Source organism: Malus sylvestris, chromosome 10, assembly GCF_916048215.2.
Source record: "Malus sylvestris chromosome 10, drMalSylv7.2, whole genome shotgun sequence".
Taxonomy (NCBI): Eukaryota; Viridiplantae; Streptophyta; class Magnoliopsida; order Rosales; family Rosaceae; genus Malus; species Malus sylvestris.
Window position 1 is genome coordinate 35,931,660 of NC_062269.1, and position 21,272 is coordinate 35,952,931.

Genomic DNA, 21,272 nt, shown 5'->3' on the forward strand with positions numbered 1-21,272 from the left:
GCGTCGATCATCGTTGAAGGTCTGCTTCGATTTCTTCTCGACCTTTTCTTCCGTGTTTCTTTCTCTCTCCCATAGCATTTTGCTTCGTTTCGAACCTGGCTTTCTTCCTCTCTCGCACTGCCCCTTTTGTTGTTGTCTAATGTTTCCGTCTTTGTCTCGGCGCGATCATCCACCGCCGTTTTTGTTGCTGGAATGGTCTTCTGCTCCTGCGAATTTCTTTGGTTCGAAAGCCTTAGGTGGCTACAAGTTTTTGCCGTTTCGATTTCATCGAAATTCATTCTTTTCCTCGCGTGATCTAGCGTTTTCGGGTGAGTTTTAGGTCTTTTTCAGTGTGCCTAATTTAATTTATTTTTTGTGGTTTTCGATTTGCAGGTGGAGGTTGTGTTTGGATTTTTTTTCCTGTGATTTTGGGGTTATCTCTGTGTGCTTTGATCTTACGTGTGGTTGTCTAATTTGATTCGATTTTTTCTTTCAGGAAACACTGGTCATAAAATTTTAGAGCTTTTGTGTGCAGCGTTGGTAGCCCTTTGTGCTGAGTGTATACAATTTTTGTTTTTCCTTTTTGAGTCTTTTGTTTAAGAATTTTTGTTTTATTTTTTTGGGTGGCCTTTGGTCTGCAGATTCAACTTCTGTTTAAATTTTGGTTTTTTTTTTCTTTTTCTATTTTTTTCAAATTTTGGTTGTTTTGTTTATGTGTTCAGATGCCTGATTTTCCAACAAGTGATTACGGCCGATGACCAGAGAACTAGACCTCGCTACTATTGGTAAACGATGCCTCTTACTCCTATGACAAATATAGCTATTGCATATTGGATTTCAATTCGGTTTTTAGAAAACAAACAGGTAGTTCTTTGATTCTGCAGGTGAAGATAATACACATGGTAACATAGTACTCTTGCACCTCTGAATAACGGGTCAACAACCCAACTCCAAACTAGCAAGCAACATACCATCCATAACCCTCATAAAGTCGCATGGGCCACCACCAGGAAGGCCCCTCCAAACCCTCAGCATCAGCATCTTGGTAAATCTCACTCATGCTCTACTTCACAAGTTCATTGTTATTTTTCGTAATATATTCTGATTTCTAGAACTGTAAATTTGGATGTGGAAATGAATTTTCTGTGCAAATTTGGATATTTGGATGTTGGTTAAAATTAGGGGAATGGCTCCGATTTTGTTAGTCAATTAATTTAATTTTTTGTTTATCTCAAGCTTCTAAATGATTTCCTGCATCATTGCTTAGTTTTACTTACTGAAATTTGAGGGGTGAATTTTTTTACCTTATGAGCTCATTTGTGATTATCAAGTGCATAATTTTCTTTTGATCAGATTTCCTTTGAAGTGAATGCCAAACTGCGGTGTGATGTTCAAACTTTGTGGCCTTTTGAAATAGTTGGGAGCATAATTTATTCTACTACAGATTGTTCCCCTTTCCATTTCCATGAGGTAAAAGCTCAAATCTCTGAATTTTTGTGTTGGAGAAGTTGGTGGAACAAATTGTGCATTACTCTACATATGACCAATGTCTATGATTTTACCTATTTTGATAATGCTTGAATTATGCTTCTTGGTTTTTAATTGGGTTTTTGTGTAGTGAGTTGGATAGATAGTTCATAGCATAGGTTTGGTTGCATATCTATTGGAAAAAGAAAAACACGGAGAGGCACAACACACTGAGGATAAACTTTTTGTCTTCAGGTTAGCACTACTGCTTTTTCCTACCAGTCATAGGTGTGCTAATAGTGTTGAGAACAATGCCTAATTTAGTTTAACTTTTCTCATTTTGATAATTACCTTTTCCACTGCCTTCTTGAACTTGGAATTAGTTTGATAGCATTTTGGTTTTAAGCGTTTATAAAAGTATTTCATTCCAATGAACAAGTCATTGATCTATTAACTCTTATTTTGTTGAAGATTTAGTGCTAAAAGCTAGGAGTTACAAGTATTACATTCCATTCACCAAGTCATTGATATATTAGCTCTTATTCACTAGAGGATTGAGATTTTAACTCTTCTCATCTTTGTTGCAGCCAATAACAAGAATAAACATTCTCCATTGCTTCGCCTGCTTCTACCAACAAATTGAAACCTAAACATTAAAATTTCATCACTACGATTTCACCCATTTATCATAAAATTGGTAGACATAACTTCATACCATCTCAGAGCAAAAATAAAGGTTTTAATTTTCTTTTACTCTGTTATTGCTCACTCTCTGTTTACTTTTCCTCAATTTAAGTCTCCAAACAAGCTACCGTTTGTAAGTCCTATCAATCTTCAATTTTTATTTTTCTTGCTTTGATTTCAGTTTTTTACTACTAATTTTAATCATTTGTGTCCACTACTGATATCTTGGTATGTTAGTTTGAAAACGTGTCCCTTTGAATTGTAAAATCAGGCAAATTATTTGAAGCAATTCTAATTTCAGCTTTTTGGTCTTTACAAATAGGAAGATGAGGAGACAAAAAGAAGTACAAAGGGATGGATTTAGCTTCCACTTTTGAGGTTCCAGGCACCCAAAAACTGCCGATTGGTGAGCTCAAAAAAAATAAAAAATAAAATTCTCAATTTGATATAAAGTTTGGATTTTCAAGTCGGGATTGGATTTAATTGTACATTTAATTTGATGGGTTCAATTTATATGCAAGGACTTTGCTTTTATTAATGCATAAAATACTAATTAAATTTTAATTAAGATGCTAACTTTGTAGGTACCCTGGAATTAACAATGTAGCTGGAGTTCTCTACTGGCTTAAGCACAGTAGAGAACTCAAGTACATGTCTCTCTATCTGTTTCTCAATCCTGGAACCTCTGGCCTCCGCAAGAAGGTTCGTCTCTCTGTCTCTCTCACTTTTATTTTTTTTAATTCGTAATCGAATTTCCTTTGCATAAATGCTAGATCTGTTGCAATGGGGCCGCAAATCCTACCCTCTGTTTGTTACTTTGTTCCAATTCTTGCAATCAATTTTTCATCGTTTATTTGGTCAATTCTTGCATTGTTTTATTTGGTGAATTCTCGATTAACGACTGGTTCTTATTGCTTGGTCTAATTGGGTAACTTAAGAATTTCATCTGTTGATTAAATTTCATGTGAGAATTTTTTTGTCCTGATGGATCCTTTTTTTTACCATTATTCATTTTTTTTAATTATGTAGCCGAATGAGTTCGATATTCCTTTGGAGTCTCTGCAAGTTTAAAGTAATCTATGTTGTTGTTTTGATTGTGCGTTTTGTGACTTACGCTATTTTAATAAGAATGTTTTCAATTTAGTGTAATCTCAATCTCAATGGGTTTTTATGATACGCCTTATCGGTGAATTTATTTACATTTTTCAATGTTGGTCTCGACGATTGTGATCACTGCACTGTGTGGATTTTGTTTGAATTCCCAAATTTTGTCGAACATTTGACAAATGCTTCTTGAATAAATTTCGAGTAAAGAACATCTAAATATGACAATTTCAGGGTTTCAAATTCATTGGAAAATATGAAATAATATTGCATAGTTTTTTATTAATGTGAAAAATTGGTACTTTTGTAGTGATATATGCTTTTGGAGAAAGTTGTAAAGTTTGATACTTTCCAGCTTTAATCTACTTTTTTCATTGTCTTAAGGTATAGATCCCCGCATTTAATTTACTTTTTTTTTTCAGGAGCAGTTTGAAGGATTAAAATGTTGTCATTTGGAATAGATGATCTTGGTTTAGCAAATTGATAGTGAGATGGAACACCCCTAACTTCGTTGTAAGTTCGACTCACTCATCCTATAAGAGTTGCTTCATAATTGTAATATTCAAAACCAGATGACTTTTTCAGTTATGGTTCGATTATTATTTTCCTTCAGTTGTTATTCTTCATTTTTGATGTGGTTGCTGTTTGTGATTTCCATTCCATGTGATCCATACTCTCAGTTTTCTTTTCAGAATTCCTCTCTTTGCCTTTTCCCAATGTTAATATTTTTCTCCATGATAGAAATTTTAGGTTCTATGTTAATATTTTATTTTATTTTTTAAATTTAGATCCTACAAGTTCAAGGCATTGATGATGGAATTAAATTCAACGCTGCTCATTGTTCCTTATTGTAGATAAGGTTGTACAGGAGCAAGACGTAGCACCGCAGCATCGCGCAGTCAACTACTAAAGTCGGTGAAGTAATAGGTAAGTGCAACAACAGTTGAGTGCAAAAGTGAAACTTTTAAGTGTTTTTCCTTGGCTTTTTAAGTGTTTTTTTTAATTATCTGGTACCACAAAGTATTTCAAAGGAAATGGTGGCTTCTTGTTACAACGACTACGATTCAACGAGGCGGGATCGATGGAGACAACAACAATCTTTACAGCAGAAGGACTTGAGAAGGCCACAGACAACTACCATGAGAGCAGAAGAACTTAATGCAGTGGTTGCCATAGAAAAGTCGAAAACCGGTGCCATGTTCATGAGTTCATCAGCAGGGGAACTCTTTGATCATCTTCATAGCATAAAGAGCAAGAATCATCGCTTTCATGGGAGTTACGACTGAAGATCGCGGCAGAAACTGCCGGAGCACTGGCGTACTTACACTCCTCGACCTCCATGCCAATCATACACCAAGATGTGAATATAATTAGCACAAAGTTACTCAGGCACACAAGAAATGAAATACATTCCAAACACAACATATTCAAAATCCAGGCAGATTGACATTTCTCGGATGGAATTCAAAAAAGAGTTTTAACATGAAAATGGTGTCTACAATATATGAGATTTCAAAGTCACAAATCTCAGGAAAAGCAAGTAATCTACCAACTCAATCTAATTTGTTTATTTTCAAAAGTCACAAGAATCGCCTAGACCAAAATGCTCAACCTGTTCATTACAGCGAAATCATGATCACGTACCTTGAAATAAAATTTGAAATAGAAATACAAGAGAAGCACACAACCTAATCAAATTGCGCTCTTTAACATAAAACCGTGCTCAAGGAGATGAGAAAACTAACATAACCATTGTCGGACTTGAAGGTTGGAAAAATTGCTCCCACTTGAGCAGCAGGAGATCATCTTATCTGGGTAGGAGAACAGAGCAAACCAGATGCATCTGATCCAACCACTGAAAGATCACAAACAGTACAGAGCTTCCCTTCCTGGTCCGGAACAAACCGAGAACTGCAGTATGGGCATGACACATCCTTCTGTCCACGGTAAATAGGCACATATGTTGCCCCACAAACCACAAATGGGTTTCTGAAGTCATAGTTTAGCTGGAAGTTCAAGATCTTCAAGATCCCATCCTCCCTCCTCATTTTCCTCGTGTGCTTCCTCATCATCCAGCACTGCACTGATGTCTCCATTTGGAATATTGTCCACGTCAACAAGATCCAACTCCTCTCCCCAATCAGCATCTGCAGCCTCTTCATAATCTTCCTCAACATTCTTGCCCACATTATCAAGACCACCCTCAAATATTCCTCGCATGACCCTCAACAAGGGCCAATCTCCTCCGCAGATGATTGGCGTTGGTGGTAACAAAAGAGACGGAGATTTCACCTTGGGTAAAACAGGAACATTATCTCCCAGTTCAGCCGCCAAACGTTCGGCAATATCATGGAGCCCATGAATTACAGCTGTGCTATAAGCAAGAGGTAAATGACCTGCGTTCTCCAAGATCTTAACACGCTCTCTGATGTCACCCAAGTACAAAGCATTGTGGAACTGGGCCATCACATCATTCTTGACTTCAGCAATTTTCAACATTTTGGACAATTTATCCAAGTTTCCAGTCACAAGATATAAGAATGATAGCCTCTCAAAATTCTTTGTCCTCTGATATGCATATTCTACAATGCCTGCATTACCCTGACGAAGGGCCTCCACTCCCAATCGATACCAGTGATCTTTCAGATTTTTAGCTGTAACTTGGTTGGCCTTCGAATAGGGATAATCTGAGTGCCTCTCTGGGTAGAGAACTCATAGAAGCGGAGAAAACGATCTTTAACATAGTACATTGAATCACCGCTAACAGAAAAGGCAGGACGCTCCCGCTCCAATTTAAAGAATCCAGAATCTATCATGGCCAGCAATCAAGAGCAGCCGGTCAACAAAATCATTTCTACTTGAATAATTTCCCATCCTGCTTCCACTAGGTGCTTCCCCTAACTAACAAAATAAGCTCTTGTCTCTCTCCAATCTGTCAGTCCTTCTGTCCTTCTTCGTCAACAACGACAGGCCTACCGAAGCCGAAGCAAAAGCCAAAAGCCCAAACGCTCAAAACCGGTTTTTAAGGTGATGGCAAAACCGTAAATGTAACCAAATTTACACAGTGGCATAGACGTAAATATATCAAAAGAACAGGCGGTGGCAATTTTGTAAATAAAATGAAATCCGGCCAAATTCACGGTTCAGGTGAACAGTGCAACTGGATTTCTTACTTTAGACTAAAGTAATGATCTATTAAACTTCTTAATGTCAGGAGAAATTTTTCATTGTTACGGAAATATGAGGGGAATATCAAATGTTTTTATGCAAGTGGTGAAAATTTTTATTTTTTAAGTTATTAATTTTTTTATACACATATCACACCATTAATATAGTGACAAGTGATGTAGCATCCTGTATTCCGATCACACTAAAAAATCTGTCTGAGAACGGTGTAAGTCTGTGTTTTAAGATTAAAAACAAGGAAAAGTTAGATTGTAGTACAAAGATCTTATCAACCTTCTATACGTTTCTAGAAAAACAAGAAAACAATATCTTCAATTTCATTTTTTCATAAACCAATAAAACATTGATAAGTTCTTGCTCCACCATCCATCTTTTCTTTCCTGTTTTTACTCAAAATACACAGACTATGCAGCCCTCAAAAGTATTTAAACGACGGAAAATTTATTTGAACTCATATTTTGTATCTCAATATTCAGCTTATTTTTTTATACCCATATTGTATTTGATTTATCTATCATTATCTCTTTACACCCAACGTTATTTCCAAAACAGCCCTTACTTATCAAAACTCAATTCAATCAAACTTCTTGTTACACCCATAGAAAATAAAACTCTAACCAGTCCATCATCTCCATGGAGCAAATCCCCTTCTCTCTCTTTAAAAAATCCTTCCATCTCCCATGGTTGTCATTCTGCACCCCATCTACTCCTTTGTAGTCATCAAAACCTCTTCCTCTTCCTTTTCTTCATCATTTGACATCTCTAAATTTCTAGAGCATTAATTATATGTGTTCAATCGATTGGTTCAATTTTTACGTATTGATTCCTTTTTCTTTTCAATTAAATGAGCTTTTGGTTATAGTGTTTAATGAGTTTGGTATGTTTCAATTAAATGAAAATCTTCTAGACTCTATATTCCTATATGTGGTAGAAAAATAGGTACGTCCATGAACTTTTGGTAGATTAATGAATATTTTTAATCGTTGATATTTTTTTTTTGTCGAAATATGCATGAAACATACACATTTGTGCCTTCATGCCACTTGGTTATAAGCAAACATCATGCATTTACTAATACTATTCCAAGTCATGCATGAAACCTACACATTTATCCCTACATCTAACTTACTAATGCTATCGATTGACTTAAAAAAAATCTTAATGTATGTAGTGGATAAACACAATCTCAAACTTTAATTGAACTCACATAACATCGATAAATAAAGGCATTATCACAACTTAGGGGTGGGGAGCAATCCCATTAAAATAGAACTTAATATATACATATTTTTACTATTCCAAGTCATGCATGAAACATACACATGTCCCTTCATGCCACCTGATTATAAGCAAACATGCATGAAACCTACACATTTGTCCCTTAATGCCACTTGATTATAAGCAAACATCATGCATGCACAAGTTATTTACTAATTAGTATTACTACTATTCATCTATCATGACCCTTTTTTTTTTCTGTTACTCATATGCCCAAGACATTGTAAATAATGTTGATTATTCAAAACGAATCAACAACTAGTTGCACAGGGTCACAGTCAATGATACTCCCAACTTGATAAAGAAAGAAAAACAAGGAAATCAACTTCCAAACTAAAATAAAATGTATATAAATATAGAAAATTGTTATTAGCACTCCAAAAATCTCATTTGGCACTCCAAACTTTTTATAATTAGAAAGAAAAATACACTTGTGCAAAGTGTAGAATGAGATTATTTGAGTGCTAATAACAGTTCCCTAAATATGTCTTAACAAATAATGTACGTGGCATTGACTTAGACTTTCGCGAATAGACTTATAATTTCTAGTATCTAATAAATTTCCAGATTAAAAATATTCATCGATCTACAAAATTTTCTCATAGAGGTACCCATTTTTTTGCCACAGATACCAATATAGAGGCTAAAAGACAATACGATATTAAATTCATAAGTGGTCAAGATATTTATGAATTTAATCATTAAAATGCATAAGCTCAATTATACATTCAAGTTAGATCAATTCCCGGAGTTTTAGTCAACAATAAAACTGCTTACCTATGAGTTCACCTATAAAACATGCAAAAGCGATATACTTTTTAACCACAGTTCTATGTATTGTGAATTTTTGTCCTCAACTTTTGTGGCATATAGAGGCTAAAAGATACTACGATATTAAATCCATATATGGTCGAAATATTTATCAGTTTAATCATTAAATGCATAAACTCCATTACACATCCAGTTTAGATCAATTCCCGAAGTTTTGCTCCACAATAAAAACTGCTTAGCTACGAGTTCGCCTATAAAACATGCAAAGGCGATATACTTTTTAGCCACAGTTCAATGTAATGTGAATTGTTGTCCGCAACTTTTATATCTAATAAATATCCACTGTTAAAAATATTCATTGATCTAATAAATAAGCTCATACCGATTATTAAGCTAATTAGTGCTCTAGAAATTTAGAGATGTCAAATGATGAAGAAAAGGAAGAGGGAGAGGTTTGGATGACTACGGAGGAGTAGATGGGGGTGCGGAATGACAACCATGAGAGATGGAAGGATTTTTTAAAGAGAGAGAAGGGAATTTGCTCTATGGAAAGATGATGGACTGGGTAGGGTTTTATTTTTTATTTTTAAGTAGATTGAGTTGGGTGTAAAAAGAAGTTTGATTAAGTTGAGTTTTGATAAGTAAGGACGGTTTCGGAAATGATGTTGGGTGTAAATAGATAATGATAGAAAAATCAAATACAATGTGGATATAAAAAGTAAGTTGGATGTTGAGATACAAAATATGGGTTCAAATAAAATCTCCCTTTCAACAACTAGTTTCTTAAAAAAAAGAACGGTAATGCTATTCTTACAATGTTTTTATATCACATTTATATATCACCTTATGTGGCATTTGATGTGGACAACCACATCGTTTAAATTAGAATTTAATTTAAATTAAAAATCATTTAATAAATCAATAATTAAAATAAAAGCTGGAATTAAATGGTGATTGTGGCATACGAGGAGTCTTCTCCTTCCTTTCCCATTCAATCATGCTTCTTCTCCCGTTTCTTCTTCAACACCAGTTCTTTCACGTCATAATTTTTTCGCTCCCCTATCTGGATTATTAGTACACATCTATCATTTTTTTTTTCAATGAATTTAATTTTTTTTTGTCTGTTTATTTCTTCTTCTTTCTCTCAATCTCCATTGTGTAGCAAGATAAATTCTTCTTCGGGTCTTGATCAGAGTCGACGTTAATGGTGTCGTGGTGAGGGATGAAGGTTTCTTGACGATACGTACTTGAGATTCCTTTAATTTGATTATAAGTAGGAACAAGATGGAGTCCTTAATGATTCAAAGTGTTAAATCTTCAACCCCCAGTGTCATTTTTCTATGAACAAAAAGGTTTAGGTAAATAGTCCAATGGAGATCGAGAGAAAGAAGAAGAATAAACTGACTACAAAAATGTAAATTCATTGAAAAATAATGGTAAATGCTTACCAATAATCCAAATAGGGGAGCGTTGATGAACCTTTGCCGTATGTATGAGAATTAGTTGAGATTGTAGTAGTCCACACTAACGTAAAAAAAACTGGAGCGAAAAAAATATGACGTGAAAGAATTGGCGGAAGAAGAAACGGGAGAAGAAGCATGATTGAATGGGGAAGGAAGGAGAAAATTTCTCGTATGCCACAATCACCATTTAATTCCAGCTTTTGTTTTAATTATTGATTATAAAAATATGGTAAGAGTATCATTACTGAAAAAAGAAAGAAAATAATCAATAAATTCACTTCATGTGTAAATATATAGATTCACATCGCTTTATTTATTTGTTTATTTGTATATTCCAAGTTGACTAAGGTAATTAAGTAATCTTTCTTGACTTAACTTTAAATAATTAAATAAACTTGGCTTGACTTTGCACACTCCCCTCGCTTATTGACCAATGACTCAGTACTAAGTCTTTTTTTTTTGTTTGGTCATAACTCAGTACTAAGTGAGATCGATATTTTCTTGTGCTCGTCCTGGAAATAAACCGGACAAAGCCTAATGGTGGCCTAAAACAATAACAGACAAATCAGCCAAGATGAGGAACACAAAATATGCAACCATGCGTTTTAATCCCCTCCTTTTATATTAATTCCTAGAGAAGGCCAACCATGCTCAAGGCAACGCGTATCGACTAATGACCAATACTAAGTCAGGTGGATGTTTTCTTGTGCATTTCCTGGAAATAAATGGGACAAAGCCTAATTGTGGACTAAAACAATAACAGACAATTAAGAGTAGGGACACATTTTCCCCCAACCCAAAATATTCCACCACGCGTTGTAATCCCTTCCATACATATATATATTCCACATTAAATGCCACATAAAATGGGACTAAGTCAGGTGGATGTTTTCTTGTGCATTTAATGCCACTTGGTTATAAACAAACATCATGCATTTACTAATACTATTCCAAGTCATGCATGAAACATACACATTTGTCCCTACATCTAACTTACTAATGCTATCGCTTGACTTAAAAAAAAAATCGAAATGTATGTAGTGGATAAACACAATCTCAAACTTTAATTGAACTCACATAACAACGATAAATAAAGGCATTATCACAACTTAGGGGTGGTGAGCAATCCCATTAAAATAGAACTTAATATATACATATTAAAAACAAAAAACAAATTGATGCAAAATCTCCCGACGACTAATACTATTCAAAGTCATGCATGAAACATACACATGTCCCTTCATGTCACTTGATTATAAGCAAACATTATGCATTTACTAATACTATTCCAAGTCATGCATGAAACCTACACATTTGTCCCTTCATGCCACTTGATTATAAGCAAACATAATGCATGCACAAGTTATTTACTAATTAGTATTACTACTATTCAACTTGTATCATGACCCCTTTTTTTTTGTTACTCATACGCCGAAGACATTGTAAATAATGTTGATTATTCAAAACGAATCAACAACTAGTTGCACATGGTCACAGTCAGTGCTCCCAACTTGATAAAGAAAGAAAAACAAGGAAATCGAATTCCAAACTAAATAAAATGTATATAAATATAGAAAACTGTTATTAGCACTCCAAAAATCTCATTTGACATTCCAAACTTTCTATAATTAGAAAGAAAAATACATTTGTGCAAAGTGTAAAATGAGATTTTTTGAGTACTAATAACAGTTTCCTAAATATGTCTTAACATATATTGTATGTGGCATTGTTTTAGACTTTCGCGAATAGACTTATAATTTCTAGTATCTAATAAATATTCAGATTGAAAATATTCATCGATCTACAAAAATTTCTCATGGAGGTACCTTTTTTTTTTGCCACTGATACCAATATAGAGGCTAAAAGACAATACGATATTAAATTCATATGTGGTCGAGATATTTATGAATTTAATCATTAAAATGCATAAGCTCAATTATACATTCAAGTTACATCAATTCCTGAAGTTTTAGTCAACAATAAAACTACTTACCTATGAGTTCACCTATAAAACGTGCAAAGAAGATATACTTTTTAACCACAGTTCTATGTATTGTGAATTTTTGTCCGCAACTTGTGTGGCATATAGAGGCTAAAAGATACTACGATGTTGAATCCATATATGGTCAAAATATTTATCAGTTTAATCATTAAAATGCATAAACTCAGTTACACATCCATGTTAGATCAATTCCTGAAATTTTGCTCCACAATAAAAACTGCTTAGCTATGAGTTTGCCTTTAAAACGTAAAAAAAACTGGAGTGAAAAAATATGGCGTGAAAGAACTGGCGGAAGAAGAAACGGGAGAAGAAGCATGATTGAATGGGGAAGGAAGGAGAAGATTCCTTGTATGCCATAATCACCATTTAATTCCAGCTTTTGTTTTAATTATTGATTTATTTAATGGTTTTTAATTTAACTTAAATTCTGATTAATTTAAATGATGTGGTTGTCCACATCAAATACCACATAAGATGATATATAAATGTGATATAAAAACATGGTAAGAGTATCATTACTGAAAAAAGAAAGAAAATAATCAATAAATTCACTTCAGGTGTAAATACATCGATTTGCATCGCTTTATTTATTTGTTTATTTGTATATTCCAAGTTTATTTATTTGTTTATTTGTATATGCCACCATGCGTTTTAATCCCTTCCATTTATATTAATTCCTACAGAAGACCAACCATGCTCAAGGCAACGCGTATCGACTAATGACTAATACTAAAGTCGGGTGGATGTTTTCTTGTGCATTTCCTGGAAATAAGTGGGACAAAGCGTAATTGTCGACTAAAACAATAACAGACAATTAGGAGTAGGGACACATTTTCCCCCAACGTAAAATATTCCACCACGCGTTTTAATCCCTTCCATATATAATATATTCCTACGGAAGGCCAACCTTCTTAATTAGCAGTTCCTTAATTTCTTGGATCCATCACCTGCTTGGATTTTATTCTCTGCTACTGCTAGGATCTGCTCGACCCTTTTCAGTTAATACCATATGGCGTTACATTGGAGGATGCATATTTTGCATCTCTCTTTAGTAATGGTGGTAGTTGTTACCATTTTACTAGCAACTCCAACTCCAACAACGGCTCAATCTCTCCTTCCGCCTCAGGCACGGCCTGGATGCCATGACCATTGTGGTAATCTCACAATTCCATACCCATTTGGCATAGGCTCTGATTGCTACCTCGACGACCGGTTTGAAATCACCTGTAACATTTCCGCTCAACAGCCAACAACACTTTGGATGACGAGCGATATCAAAATTACCGACATATCTCTTTATGACGGTGAGCTCCAAATACTACAGTTCGCAGCCAGTGATTGTTATGATGCTCAAGGCAACTCGACCGGATCGAACAGTCCCGAGCTCAGTGTGCCTCCTCCTTACACCATCTCCAAAACCAAAAACATGTTCGTTGCAGTTGGATGCGACACATATGCGTTTTTTATAGGTTACCGGGGTGAAAAAGAGTACACAACTGGGTGTATGTCCGAATGTGACAATCTTGGCAACGCTATCGATCAGCGGGATACTTGCTCTGGCGTTGGATGTTGCCAAACTAAAATCCCCAGTGGGCTGCAAAATCGGACTGTGACCTTGGGAAGCTTTAACAATTATATGGATGTGCAGGACTCCCACCGATGCAGCTACGCGTTCCTTGTGCAAGAAGGCAAGTTCAACTTTAACAACACGAGTTTTCGAGAACTAAACGAGACAACCAAGCTTCCGGCAATTATTGATTGGGTAATTGGGAATGAGTCATGTGATATTGCAGCTAAAAACGAGAGCACTTTTGCATGCAAGGCAAATAGCTACTGCCATAATCGGTCTTCAGGGGGCTACATATGCCGGTGCCCGTCAGGTTACGAAGGGAACCCATACCTCCCAGGTGGTTGCCAAGGTAAATAAATCTAGACAGCATTTGACCATTTGATTATTATCATAAAAAAATTTGCGTTCATCGAAACATATTGTATGTATATGTATATGTATGTATGTAGGTCTACTTTTTTTTTATTATGGTATAACAAATAAATTTCCAATTTGCTTGACTTTTTTGCATATATAATGTAATAGAAGCAGGGGTTAAATCCCTTAAATAGTGCTAGGAACCTCAATCAAAATATTTAAATAAACAAGGTTTTAATGTAACAATTAGGTTGACTAGAGATTAGAATCAAAATGACCCTTATCATTAAAATAACATGTAAGCTTAGCTGACAATACCAAAGTAGCCACCAATTAGCCACGGATTATCAAATCTGTGGGTTCATGAACTGCTTCCTTCAGCATTTTTTTAGTAGCAAGTTGTTAACAAAAAGTCTTTAAATTGGGATTTAATTTTTACCTGTTGTTCATGGATTTAATTCATTCTTTTTCTGTTCAGATATTGATGAGTGCAAGGCTCCAAACGCCTGCAGTATGGGAACCTGCATAAATACACCGGGAAATTATACTTGCAAATGTCCGAAAGGGTACAAAAATGACGATCCAGATAAAATAAGATGCATCAAGGCCAACGGTCGAGCAAAGCTCAGTCCCCTGCTTATTATCTCACTAGGTATGCATATGTTAGTTTTATTTTACTTTTTCTTTAGGCGTGTGTTTTTGCATATACAATGGATATTGGGTGAAGGGAAAAGTTGAACTCGGGTCTTGTGTGCGAAAAACGGATTCCAATCGAATTCAAAAAGGGCACGAAAAACTCACCAGGAAACCCTAGCTTTTTTGGGTAAAAAAGTTCCTTCAAATCAACCTGAGAAACTGAAGAAGCATTCTTGAGTTCAATAAAAATCGAAATTTAAGCAAGCCTTCTGAACTGAAAACGTTGGATTAGATCAGCCCAGAACAAATTCTAATCGGATTATAAATGGGTAGAAGCTTCTAACCCCTTATTGATTTCAAGAAAACAACTTTGATAACTAATTCGCGACCAACAAAGCAAGAGGCTGAATAATTTGAACAACCAAAAAGATGAAGCGGTACGGGTAGAGAAAACAAATCGGAGACGGAAGGAAGGAACCCCATGTATGCGCGAGAGGAAAGTGAAAAGCTAAAAGAAAGGTCCAGAACAACTAAAGCCAAACCGTGCACCGATGACGGACAGGTGGAATAAAAGGGCATAACCGTCATAAAACGCTGACAGAAAAAATTTGGAGGGTATTTTCTTCTTGTTTGTGTGGTCACGGTTAAATCACGTTAACATTTTATATTAATTTTTTAATAAAGATAATAAGATAAAAAACAATAATAATATAAAATATTAATCTGACTTAACCGTAACCACATAAATAGGAGATGATGGAAGTGTATGGGAAGTGGGAGAGTAGAAAATCCATCTCCTTTTTGCCGCTCCACTGTTAGTGAACAGTAACCAAGAGTTTGGGTTTTAGGGAGGAGGATTCTCTCTCTCCCCCCATCTCTCTTCCCTTTCCTCCCCTCCTATTTGAACTGTCACGGTTAAGCCACGTCAACATCTTATATTGACTAATCTCTCTTCCCTTCCCTCCCCTCCTATTTGAATGATCACGGTTAAGCCACGCCAACATCTTATATTGATTTTTTTTATAGATATAATAAGACAAAAAACAATGTGTGAGAGGAGAAGAGGGAAGAGGATGAGAATAGGAGGGGAGAGAATCCTATTTCGGATTTTAGTATAGAAATAATTTACATATGTCACATCATACAGTCCTAATCTAAAATTCTAAACTTGCTAATTTTCCTTTGAACAATTGCACTCAAATTTTACCCACTTTTAGAACCAAAACTTTCAAACATATATCAGAAGTGCTCTGGTTCGCCGCTTGGTGGAGCACCACTTTGCTGAAAGTTTCAGCTCGGCTGGGTCTCGGAACTGGGGTTCCTTATTGGACTGTATCTCTCATGTGGTCTCTGATGCTATGAATATGGGTTTGGTTGCGCCGGTTTCGGATGACGAAATTAAGGAGGCTGCTTTGGAAATGGGGTGCTTGAAGGCTCCTGGCCCGGACGGATTTCAAGGGGTGTTTTACCAATCTTTTTGGGAGACTATCAGCGCGGATGTTCTTGCGTTGGTGAAAGCTCTGCTTCAGGACTCTACCATCCCAGGCACTTTGAATGATACTCATATTGTTCTTATCCCGAAGGTGGCTAATCCTGAAGCTGTCTCTCAATTCAGGCCTATCAGTTTATGCAACTATTCCTACAAAATTCTGTCAAAGGTTCTCGCCAATAGACTGAGAGTGTTATTGCCGAACATTATCTCTCCCTCTCAGAATGCTTTTGTGGCGGGTCGACATGTCCAGGATAGTATTGGTATTGCTCATGAAATATTTCATTTTTTGAAAGGGAGGACAGCTAAGACTAAATTTGAGTTGGGCATTAAACTCGATATGCAGAAGGCTTATGACAGGGTTGAATGGGATTTTCTGGAGGCGGTGATGGAAAAGATGGGGTTCTGTCAGATGTGGAGACAGCTTGTTTTGGGCTGTGTTAATTCGGTTCAGTTTAATGTTCTATTAAACGGGCAACCTGGGACTAAATTTGCTCCTTCCAGAGGCCTTCGTCAGGGGGATCCTCTTTCTCCTTATTTATTCATTTTGGTTGGGGAGGTTCTCTCCCGTATGATTCAGGGTGAGGTGGATCATGAGCGGTTGGATGGTGTGCGGATGGATGTCTCGGGACCGGTTATTTCCCATCTTTTCTTTGCTGATGACACCTTAATTTTCTTGCGAGCTGATGAGAAAAACTGTCAGCTTCTGAGCGATATTCTTGCAACTTATTGTGAGGCCTCAGGGCAAAAGGTCAACTTGATGAAATCCAACGTTTTCTTTGGGGCAAATGTTCCGACTTCACTTTCCGCCCACCTGGGGAGTATTCTTGGTATGGCTGTGGTTTGTAATCCTGGGACCTATCTGGGGGTTCCTGCTATTTGGGGTCGGTCTAAGAAGCGGGGGTTGTCCTATGTGAAGGGCCGAATTCTTGAGAAAATGCAAGGGTGGAAACAGAGTTCTTTGTCCCGTGCCGGAAAAGAGGTGTTGATAAAAGCTGTTGTTCAAGCAATTCCGGCTTATCCCATGAGTATCTTTAAATTCCCTGCCATTGTTTGCAAGGAGCTTGATACTCTGGTGGCGGCTTTTTGGTGGGGCAACAAGGATGGAGCTCGCAAAATGCATTGGGTTTCCAAGGATGTATTGGGTCTTCCAAAAGATTTAGGTGGATTGGGCTTTCGAAATTTCCTGGAGTTTAATGATGCTTTGTTAGCTAAACAATGTTGGCGCTTGGTTTCGGACCCTAACTCTTTGTGGGCTCGTGTTATTAAGGCCCGTTATTTCCCTCGTTGTAACATTTGGGAAGCGACGAAAGGTGGTCGTGCTTCTTGGGCTTGGTCTAGTATTCTAACTGGAAGGGATTTGCTGAAACTTGGGTCCCATTGGCAAATCTTGGGAGGCCAGGATGTACGGGTGTGGGTGGATAAGTGGTTACCGTCGCTGCCTATGGGTCATCCTATGCCTCTTGGGTCGGTTCCGGTTACCTTGAATTTGCGTGTGAGCTCGCTTATTTGTCCGGATTCTAGAAGGTGGGATCTGAATTTCCTGCTGCCTTTCCTCTCGGATTCGGATAAACAGGCTATTGAGGATACTCCTATTGGTGATTTGAGTCGCAAGGATCGGATTATTTGGGGCAGTAGTAAGAATGGTATCTACTCGGTCAAGTCGGGTTACAGGTGGATTCAAAGTAGATCGCTTGCTCGGAGGGATTGTAGGCTTTCTACTGCCCGTAGGGTTCCGTCGGTGTTATGGAAGGCTATCTGGAAGCTTGAGGTGCCCCTGAAGTTGCGCCATTTTCTATGGCTGACTTTGCACAATTGCCTTCCTACTTGTGAGGCTCTTTTTCGCAGAAGGTCCTCCCTTTCCCCTACCTGTCCTATTTGCCTTTCCCATGATGAGACTATTGAGCATCTGTTTTTTACTTGTCCGTGGGTTGAGCCTGTTTGGTTTGGAGGTGCCCTAAACTACAAAATTGATCGAGCTGCTATTCACTCTTGGGTGGAGTGGTTATCGGCTGTGTGGTCTTCTTCTTTAGTGCCTTCTAACCATGCTGATTGGATGTGGTCTTATATTGCTTATACCTGTTGGGTAATTTGGAAGACTCGCTGTGACTTTGTTTTTAATAAGGTGCCCATTTATCCTTCTAAAGTGTTGTTTGCTATTTCTACGGCGGTTGGCTCTTTTTTGGCTGCGAATGTTAGTTTGGGTGTGTCCAGGTCGCCGGGTTCTGGTGGGGTGGACCTTGGTTCGCGGTGGTGTGCTCCTACCTCTCCTCTTTTCAAGATAAACGTTGATGCTAGCTGGTCTAAGGTCTCAAAGTTGGGTTTTGCTGGGGTGGTTATTAGGGCTGCGGAGGGGAGGTTTGTTGCCGCTGCCAGGTACCCCATTTCTGCTCCCTCAGCTGCTGCAGCTGAGGCTCTAGCTTTGCTTCGTGGTTGTGATTTGGGTGTAGTTTTAGGTATCAATGAGGTGATTATTGAATCTGATTGTCGTGATGCTGTTAATTGTCTCTCTGATTCTCTTGAGATGGGCAGTTGGGAGTCTTTTCCTGTGTTGGCTCGGGTCAAGCAGCTTGGGGAGGCTTTCCAGTTCTGTCGCTGGTCATGGGTTCCTATATCAGCAAATGGTGTGGCGCATGAGCTGGCGTCAGTTGGTTTTACGGAGATGCGTGAGTTTGTTTGGGTCGAGAGGCCTCCATCTTCGTTGGTTTTTGTCTTGAACAATGATGGGCTTCCGTGTCCTCATTGATTCCTTGAGGTGGTGTATGGGGTGACGTCTTCACTTGGTGGCGATGTCTCTGTTGTATCCCCGTTCACTGCTTGTTTTCCTGCTTTGTGTTAGCCTCTCTGTAGGCTCTCTTGTTCTGTGGCTTCTTTGCCTTGCTGTTCAAAAAAAAAAAAAAAAAAAAAAATATCAGAAGTGCTCTTTGGAAGGCAGGTTTTCAAATCAATATTATCAAGAATGTAACAATCGAAATTGGTACATACACTTTGTTATTGACATGATATTAAAACTGATATCGGCACATTGTTAATAACATATATATGAAGAGTCTGTCTTGCCCAAAGAATGGTTAATACTTACATATATGTGGCTTAGAAAGATCCATGCATGTACAGAATGATTAAATATTCTCATTGTGTAGCATATGTCATTTTTTGTTACAAAATATCCCTTTGCTCTAAAACAAGAAAAGTACTCACCAGACGACGAAAACAAGATTAATACATTGATGATTTGCTCTGTATAATTTCTTGTAATTCATGTAATCATCTTTGCAGGTGCCAGTGGAGGCCTCTTGCTTTTACTAAGTGGATCCTGGATATATTGGGGAATGCAGAGAAGAAAGTTCCTCAAACTAAAAAAAAAATACTTTAAAGAAAATGGTGGCTTATTGTTACAACAAAAAATCGCTAGTCAAGGAGGCTCTGTGGAGACAACAAAAATTTTCACGGCAGAAGAACTTGAGAAGGCAACAAACAATTACCATGAAAGTAGAATCCTTGGTGAAGGAGGCTATGGAATAGTTTACAAAGGAATATTAGCAGCAGATAACAATAAAGCGGTTGCCATAAAAAAGTCTAAAATTGGTGTCCCAACGCAGAAGGAGCAGTTTGTCAACGAGTTGATTGTTCTTTCTCAAATCAACCATAGAAATGTGGTGAGGTTATTGGGTTGTTGTTTGGAGTTAGAAGTTCCTCTACTAGTTTACGAGTTTGTCACTCACGGCACTCTCTCTGAGCACATACACGGCAAAAAGAGGAAAGGATCATCATTTTCATTGGAATTACGACTCAAGATAGCAGCTGAAACTGCTGGAGCACTAGCATACTTACACTCCTCAGCTCTGATGCAAATCATACATCGAGATGTGAAAGCGACAAATATACTGTTAGATGAAAATTACATTGCAAAAGTGTCTGACTTTGGAGCTTCACGATCAATTCCTCTTGATCAAGCCCAACTTACAACTTTAGTGCAGGGAACATTCGGATACTTAGACCCTGAATACTTCCTCACGAATCAATTAACAGATAAGAGTGACGTCTATAGCTTTGGAGTTGTCCTTATGGAACTACTAACAAGCAAAGTGGCACTTGCTTTTGACAGGTCTGAGGAAGAGAGAAACCTAGCAAACTTCTTTGTTTGTTTAATGAAGGAGGATCGCCTGAATGAAATTCTCGATGATGACATACTCAACGAGAGAAACATCGAGACAATAAAAACAGTGGCCAATCTGGCAAAAAGATGCGTAAGGTTAAAAGGGGAAGACAGGCCAACAATGAAAGAAGTTGCCATGGAGCTGGAAGGAATGAGAATTACAGAAAAGCATCCATGGGGAAAAGCTGAAATTTGTTCAGAAGAGACTGAGTGCTTACTTGGGCGAGTTAACTCAGATGCTTATCCTGTGGATGTTAGAGCTGATTGTGGTCCTAGTACTGGTACAACTATTGGGTATGACAGCATGCAGATCCAGCTGTTAATTCCATATGATGATGGAAGATAATTCACTGCTTCATATAATCAACTCAACATTGTTTATCATTCTAGCCATAGTGAAATAGTGTTATTTTTCATCACAGATAAGTTTAGCCGCATTAGCTAAAGCCGATGTGCTTCCTTTGTACCCTCGAGTTTGAATTTTTCTTTTGCTGTAGTTTAGATTTAGTTGAAAGTAAAGTATCGCTTGTATAAAATAAAGTACTATTATTCATCATTTTGACAGTTTTTTATTTAGGGTATGTATCAGAGCATTAGATGGTGGAAATCCTAACCTTTGCACGTAAGAAGTGGCCCAACACCAAAAACTATAGCTAATTTCTTCTTCAAAATAAGTATGAGTTTGGAAGATCCCGAGTTACATGCTTATGACATTCCGTACTTAATTAGTGTATATGATAATTAATTGTTAATATGGTAGTGAGAAATATTTCAAAAAATAAAGTTATAGAAAGAAAAAAAAATTCCCCGTATATCAACTACTAAAGTCGGTGAAGTAATAGGCAAGGGCAATAACAGTTGGGTGCAAAAGTGAGCTTTTATTTTCCTTGGCTTTTTAAGTGTTTTTTTTTAAGTATCTGGTACCAAAGTATTTCTATGGAAATGGTGGCTTGTTGTTACAACAACGACTCGCGAGTCAACGAGGAGGGATCGATGGAGACAACAACAATCTTTACAGAAGGACTTGAGAAGGCCACAGACTACCACCATGAGAGCAGAAGAACTTAAGGCAGTGGTTGCCCTAGAAAAGTCGAAAATCGGAGCTTCAACCCAAATGTGGTGAAGCT

General features: G+C 37.2%; 1 protein-coding gene, 2 long non-coding RNA genes and 2 pseudogenes across 7 annotated transcripts in view; 3 read left to right on the forward strand and 2 right to left on the reverse strand.

The window, feature by feature from the left end:
* The window catches only part of LOC126587691 (putative wall-associated receptor kinase-like 16), a 112,622-nt gene extending 91,778 nt beyond the window's left edge, over positions 1-20,844 (forward strand). For 2 of the 5 annotated variants that reach the window (XM_050252782.1, XM_050252781.1), the window contains exon 5: positions 20,373-20,701. In XM_050252782.1, the coding sequence (XP_050108739.1) occupies positions 20,373-20,491 (119 nt within the window). In that variant the 3' untranslated portion in view covers positions 20,492-20,701. The other 3 variants (XM_050252785.1, XM_050252783.1, XM_050252784.1) reach the window with 3 other exon arrangements.
* The window catches only part of LOC126587693 (wall-associated receptor kinase-like 8), a 105,263-nt pseudogene that overhangs the window by 33,929 nt on the left and 50,062 nt on the right, over positions 1-21,272 (forward strand).
* Positions 38-4,505, forward strand: LOC126587728 (uncharacterized). Its single transcript, XR_007611196.1, has 10 exons — positions 38-308; positions 476-764; positions 864-1,024; positions 1,333-1,449; positions 1,598-1,701; positions 2,453-2,536; positions 2,715-2,832; positions 3,657-3,747; positions 4,023-4,161; positions 4,256-4,505. It is a non-coding gene; the product is annotated as an uncharacterized LOC126587728 (long non-coding RNA).
* LOC126587710 (coatomer subunit alpha-1-like) overlaps positions 4,659-21,272 on the reverse strand; it is a 50,117-nt pseudogene continuing 33,503 nt past the window's right edge.
* Positions 13,758-14,382, reverse strand: LOC126587725 (uncharacterized). Its single transcript, XR_007611192.1, has 2 exons — positions 14,301-14,382; positions 13,758-13,863 (listed from the first exon to the last, which is right to left on the reverse strand). It is a non-coding gene; the product is annotated as an uncharacterized LOC126587725 (long non-coding RNA).